At 51.3% G+C, this 6,760-nt stretch overlaps 1 protein-coding gene across 1 annotated transcript; it reads left to right on the top strand.

Annotated features, from left to right (window-relative positions):
* Positions 1-1,679: 1,679 nt before the first annotated feature.
* On the top strand, positions 1,680-5,545 carry LOC105886738 (serum amyloid A-1 protein-like). The gene is made up of 4 exons (XM_012803595.2): positions 1,680-1,733; positions 2,166-2,254; positions 4,411-4,549; positions 4,937-5,545. The coding sequence occupies exons 2-4, from the start codon at positions 2,170-2,172 to the stop codon at positions 5,073-5,075; spliced, it is 363 nt and encodes a 120-aa protein (XP_012659049.1). The 5' UTR covers positions 1,680-1,733; positions 2,166-2,169; the 3' UTR covers positions 5,076-5,545.
* Positions 5,546-6,760: the final 1,215 nt, after the last annotated feature.

The raw sequence follows: 6,760 nt of genomic DNA, 5'->3' as shown, positions 1-6,760 counted from the left end.
CCAGCTAGTTGGGAGGCTGAGGCAAGAGAATTGCCTAAGCCAGGAGTTGGAGGTTGCTGTGAGCTGTGACACCACAGCACTCTACTGAGGGCGATAAAGTGAGACTCTGTTTCTAAAAAAGAAAATGAACTTCCAGAAACCAGAGGAGATGCTATGTCCACTAATCTCTGTGCATATCCTGGTGACAGCCCCTCTAAGCTCTGGGTCTGACTCTCTCTCAGCCCCCTGCTCCTGCACCAACCCCTGCAGAGTTAGTCTGACCTTGCCAATGTTTCCAGCAGACAGCGATCCCACACCAGGGGAATACAGCAGACAAAGGGCTCTCTCCACCTTCCCTGGTGGCAGCCTTGCTATTGGGCACCTAGGCGGCCAGTTGATCCCTCTACACCCTTAACAGTCCCAGTGTGTCTGTTGTAACCCAGCCCTCTTTCCTCTGCCCACTCTTGTTCCCCAGCCCTCACCTGTTCCCCCCACCACCACCCTCACCTGTTCTCCCCCCCCCGCCCTCTCCAGCCCATTTCCCTCCTCCCTTCTCCCCCCAGAGTTGACTCCAAGAACAAGGCAAGTCCCTCCTCCCCCCAGGGTGGCCGAGAACATGTTCCCAGGATCCCTTCTTCCTCCTAGGGTTGCCAAGAACAAGCTTCAGGTACAAGGAAAAAAAGTCCCAAGTTTCACAAAACCCCCAAGTTCTCAGTGGATGAACAACGGTGGAAAACTCACTGAGACTTGATTAATTACTGTTGTATAACCATAACCATTGTGATATGAAATGTGTCCATTGTCAACTGAAACTGTATTAATTATTGTTCCATTGCTGTATCTATGACTACCTGAGTTGTAACCCTCCTTAACCAGCCACGTTTCACTTCTGTAATATGCTTACACAAAGCCTATAACAAGTAACTCACACTCTCACCGGGTGCTGACTGTCTCTCGGAGCAGCAGCCTCTGCAGCAGGTAAAATAAATTACCAGTTAATTAACCTAAGTGGGGGTCTGAGTCTATTTTTCCAGGTCCCCTAAGTTATTTCAGGTCTCCAAGATCGGGAGGAGGAGACAGAAAGCCCCCCCCCCCACATTGCCCACAACCAAGGGGCCAACTCAGAAAACACACCACCTAATTGGCCAAGCCAGCTGAGAGGGCTTTCCTGTGCCTTGGAGCTGAGAGTTTAGGAGATCCAGACAGAGGGTGGAGGGAAACTTCCAGGCCACACAGGACAGGTGGCAGGGCTGGCCTGTCAGTTGTGCAGCTCTAAGGCTTTAGACATGTACTCAAGGACACTTAATTTCTGAGGCATCCACCCACAGGCACAGCAGGGCCCATCCTGAGGAAATGACCAGTAAAGCAAGGTGCTGGGTGGAAGCACCACCCTCCCCTCTATTCTACATCTCCCACTGGAAGTCCCCTGAAGACGCCTTCACGGGGACCCTACCACCTCCCCACAGCCTGAGCTGCTCCGACTCTGAGGAGCAGACTTATTCCCCCACCACACGGCTGCCAGGCAAACCCATCCCTTTCCTCAGGTTGCACAACTGGGAAAAGTGACCTGTGGATGAAGAAAACACTGGTGTCCAGGAAGGGCTCTTTTGGAGTTTTGTGGGGGAAATGACCTGAGGGACTGTCCCAGGGCACGTTTTCTGCCCTTCCATGACCCCAGTGGGGAAGAATCAGTATAAATAGAAGCCTGATGCCTGGCAGGCAGAGACCAACAGCTCTGCTCCACCAGAAATCAGGTGAGCAAATACTCCAAAGACTCTTTATAATTTACTCTGCTTTCTCTTTCAAACAAGCCTGGGATCTCCTTTTAAAAATACTTATCTTGTTTTTGACGTATCTGGTGTGAGTTCTGTGCTGGGCAGAGGGAACACGGTGGGTAATTCTCCTCAGTGAACTGCGGGCTCCTCCAGGGAGGGGCTTTCCTGTCCTAAGTCCCCTCTGCCTCCACCTGGGCCACCTGAGATCCTCCCACACAGTCAGGGCTCAGGGCTGAGGGGCCACCCCTGAGGGCTTGTGGCTCCCCGTGATGACCTCCTGTAGGGCTTCCTAGCTGAGCCACCAAGATTCCAATGAGAAGAGATGGATGTAAACAACCCGGCTCCCTGAGGGATACAAGGGGGGTGTGCCCGTCTGGACAGTGACTGCCTGACCCTCTCCTCTCATTTCAGCACCATGAAGCTCCTCACGGGCCTGATTTTCTTTTCCTTGATCCTGGGAGCCACAGGCTTGTTTTCATTCCTTAGTGAGGCTGTTGGAGGTAAGCCTGCTGGAGGAGACACATCCCAGGACCTGAGGATTCACCCTGGAGGAAGGTCCCCGTGCCTAGTGGCTGTGGGTGATCTCTGGAGGAAGCACAGAGAGGCAGAGCAGGAACAAGACTTCCCATCAGTAGTGCTCCAGCTGCTCAGGGAGGCACTGACCCCTCCCTGTAGGGTCCCCAGCTCTAGGTCAGCAGTGGGTACTGTTCTCAGGTCAGGTCAGGTCAGATTCTGGGTGACCCTGGGGTGCCATGCTGCCCCCTGGTGGTGCATTGCAAAGGCACAGACTGGGAGTCTGCACAGTGAGTCTGGGAGGGAGAAGGCACACAGGACTTCTGGAGAGAAACACCACCCTGACCTGATCAAGTGGCATGACGATGCTTCCTGAAGACTGTCTGTAAACTTCCATGTTAGTTTCTATGTTGCTTCAGGACTGTAATGAACTGAGGGTGTGCTGGATGGCCCATCTCAGACCGCTGAGGTTTTCTGAAATGTGTCCTTTCTCCTTAGATCAGTGTTTGTCAGGGTGTGTTTTGGATCAATCTTCTGTTCCAATGTTTATCGATGAACACACACTCCTGAGCCATTGGTGTGTTGGGGGGTGATCAGGAACAACAAACCACGCGGGATTTTGTGAAGAGGTTAAACCTTCAGTGACTGTCTCAGGTTGTTCTGTCTGGGGGCTGCTGAACAGATTGGAATGTTTAGATTTTTTGTCATTCACTTACTCAGAGAATGAAGAGTCATCATTCACAGGTGAAGCTAAGCTATCTGTTTTGGCTAGAACACTAAGACATAGCCTGAAAGATCAGTATTCCTCCCTCCCTTGCCCCCTTCCTTCACTCCCTGCTTTCCTCCTTCCTTCCTTCCTCCACCTTTTCCTGGTTGGATGATTTCAAGCAGCCTTCAGCCTAGCTCTGACAGTGTCTCCCTTCCTGGCTAGATCTGTTTCTCCCCCTTTCCAGCCTACTCTATAGGAAATGGGAACTGACATGCATCACATTCTGCAGGGACCTGAGTATTTTCTCATTTCATTTCAGAATACCTCTGAGGCAGGCAACTTCCCCCACTTTGGAGGTGAGAAGACTGAGGCTTAGAGCAGCTGAGTCCTTGGGTGTTAGCATCAGTCAGCAGGGACCAGAGCAGAGGTTTGAGGCCAGCTGTGCAGGTGGGCAAAGCTCTTGGCAGGTGGATATGTCTGCCTAGCACTTCCTAGAGCTGGATGGGTTATGGATCTCAGCTGCAAGCTGGAGACCCCTGCAGAGCATTGCAAACTACCCACCCCTGGGACTCCCCAGCAGACAGTGTGTAGAAATAAGCCAGAGTGTGGCCTGGGCTTTCTGTACCTCTCCAGGTGAGTAGGAAGCACAGCCAACACTGCAAGCCAGTGCTCTGGTGCTTCCTCATGGAACCCACAGCCAGATGCCAACATCGCCTATTTAGACAGTTTTTAGGGACCTTTATGCCCCTAGCAGTCAGGGATATTCGACTCACAGTAATGTGCATTCAGTTCGCAAGGATATATATTTTAAGGGGTCAGGGTTGAAGTACTCTATGTCTGCAACCTTTCTCAGAACGTGTCTTGCATGTTACCACCTCACTGACATATACGCCTGGATCTAACCATGTGCAACTTCATTCCATAACATTGGTTCTTGCCCCAAGTCAGTTTATCTGAAGATGTTTGTAAGGGTTACCGTGGGAGATTGTACTGCCAGTATCTAATGCATAGAGGCCAGATATGCTGGTAACCAACGTAAGATTCTTGGGATCACCCTGAATAACAATTACCTGGCCCATATTTCCTCGGTGTAGTGAGTAAAGAATCCTATTCCATGATCCTTCTCCATTCTGTCCCCCAAATACTTCACCTGGGACCCAGAGTTAGAAGTATCCCATAGCACCACAGTAGTCAGGCAGCACAATACAGCACACATACGGCCACCCACACAGCTCTCAATTCACTCAAGTTTCCTGGAGAAGCCAACTAGGATTGAGGAATGTTCCTCCCAGTCCATGGCATCCAAGGGTGCTAGGATCCCAGGCTCATATCTTCCAGTCAGTGCAATACTTTTCATTCTTTATTCCTCTCTAAGGTGTTGTCAGAGTCTTTAGATTCACCTGCTGTCCCTCTGTTGTTTCCTTTCCTTTCCAGGGGCTTGGGATATGTGGAATGCCTACACGGACATGAGAGAAGCCAATTACATAGGTGCAGACAAGTACTTCCACGCTCGGGGAAACTATGATGCTGCCCAGAGGGGACCTGGAGGCGCCTGGGCTGCAGAAGTGATCAGGTAACTGGAGGTCCTAGGGATACCAGTATGGGTGCCAGAGGTTTGCCTGCAGGGAAGGACCCTGAGCAGATTGCTGTAGGGCCTGGGCCCCTCCTCATACCCGCCCTGTCCCCCATTCATGCCCAGTGCAGATCTTGGGCTGCTGGTAGAGCCAGGGCATGGCTGCCCCCAGAAAGCCAAGGGAAGGGCCGTGGAGTGATCCCCAGGCCTCTCCCTGTGGGTGTTGGTCTTTTTACATAAGGGTGCTGAGCCATGGCTGAGGACAGCTGACCCCACCTTCCTTGGTCTTCTGGGTCTCCTCTCTGAGCCATGGGAAAGAGAAGCATGGAAGGATGGAGTCTTGCTTATTGGCCTGGCGAGTAATGTCCTTGTCTGCCTCCATCACAGCAATACCAGAGAGAAAATCCAGTCCTGGATGGGCCACGGAGCAGAGGACACGATAGCCGACCAGGAGGCCAACGAGTGGGGCCGGAGTGGCAAGGACCCCAATCACTTCCGACCTGAAGGCCTGCCTGACAAGTACTGAGCTTCCTCTTCACTCTGCTCTCAGGGGACCGGGCTGTGAGCCCCTGAGGGCCGGGACACAGAGTTATTGTGTTCGGTGTGCACAGAACTTGTAGAGGGCAAGCAATAGGTATCTAATCAATGCTTAAGAGATTGAGTTTGTTGCAACTGTGTGTTATTCTTTGTGATAAGAACTGCCTGTCTGATAGGAAGAGCTGGTCCATGAACACCCATGTGTAGGTTTCATGTGTGCTTGGGTGTTTGGGTGTAGGGAAGACAATCTTAGCAGTCACCCCAATCTTATGCATGTACCAACCCCTCCCTGAATCAGACTGTCTTCCCTCTCCAGGTCCCTGTGGTTCCTTTGTTGCTATTTCCAGGCCTTTCCCTCTCCAGGCCCCTTCATTCCCTATCAATCAGGTCTTGTTACCTTGCCCTCCCCCAGCACAGCCCCTCATCTAATAAAGGCTTCAGAGATTGACTTTGTTGAAACTGTGTGTCATCTTTGTGGTAGAAAGTGTCTATGTGGTATGAGGGGTGCTCAGTGAACACCCAGATGGAGATGGAGCCCAGGCCTATGTGTTAGGCATGGGGAGACAACCACTGTGGTCAGTCACACAGCATGTCCCAAGCCTGGGACAATTTTGTGATGAGTTCAGTGCCCCCCCCCCCAAGGCAATCCCAGGACATTGGGCAGCGTCCTAGCCCTTCTCCTTTTGGGCAACTTCCCAGTGAGTTTGCAGGCCCCCAGCTGCAGTTCAGTGACTTTAACTGCACCCCTGCAGCCTTCTGCCCACACATCAGTGGGAGGTTCTGGATTTGTTAGCTTCGGCTTGTGGCACCCAGCAACCTTTTTCTGCCACCCTGTGGACTACTGCACACCCTCCAGCAAGATATAAATCTCAGCCTGTGACGGGCCCTTTCCCAAACTTGTTTCTTCCTGTCTGTCCTCTTTATCCCTTAGTCACCTTATTCCTTAGTCTCTTATCCCTCGATCCTCTGTTACCAGTTAATAACTCTTTGTGTGAAACCCTCTTATATGTGTGGCAACACAGAGCAGATGTCTCTCGTGTCTCACCCACCCACCTCTTCCCCTGGTCACCCTGAGGCCTCCCCAGTTGTTTTGCTGCTGTTCCTAGCCACCCTGTGTCCAGGCATCTTTCCTGTCCAGTCAGTGCTGTCTGTCCCCTTCCATGCCTTCAGACCTTGTCCCTCAGTGGCCTGTTTCCAGTAGGCTTTGGGAAGCCTAATCCTGGGGGACCTGGCAATTGTTGCACTGGTCTCATCAACAATAGCCTCTATTCCTGATCCAATTTTTTTTTTTTTTTTGAGACAAAGTCTTAAGTTGTCGCCCTCGGCATTATAGCTCACAACAACCTCCAACTCCTGGGCTCAAGTCATCCTCTTGCCTCAGTTTTTCTATTTTTAGTAGAGATGAGGGACTCAAATTTTGCTCAGGCTGGTCTCGAACCTGTGAGCTCAGGCAATCCACACGCCTTGGCCTCCCAAATTGCTAGGATTATAGGTGTGAGCCACTGCACTGGCCTCCTGATCCAATTTTTAAAAATTTTTTTTTGATTCTACCTAAAGAATGGTTCTCACATGAATTTCCCTCCTCTTTTTTTTTTTTTTTTTTTTTTTGAGACAGAGCCTCAAGCTGTCCCCCTGGGTAGAGTGCTGTGGCATCACAGCTCACAGCAACCTCCA

This window comes from Otolemur garnettii, unplaced genomic scaffold (genome assembly GCF_000181295.1).
Source record: "Otolemur garnettii isolate 467f Iridium unplaced genomic scaffold, OtoGar3 scaffold00001, whole genome shotgun sequence".
In the NCBI taxonomy this organism is placed as follows: domain Eukaryota; kingdom Metazoa; phylum Chordata; class Mammalia; order Primates; family Galagidae; genus Otolemur; species Otolemur garnettii.
This window is presented reverse-complemented; position numbering and strand designations above follow the sequence as displayed.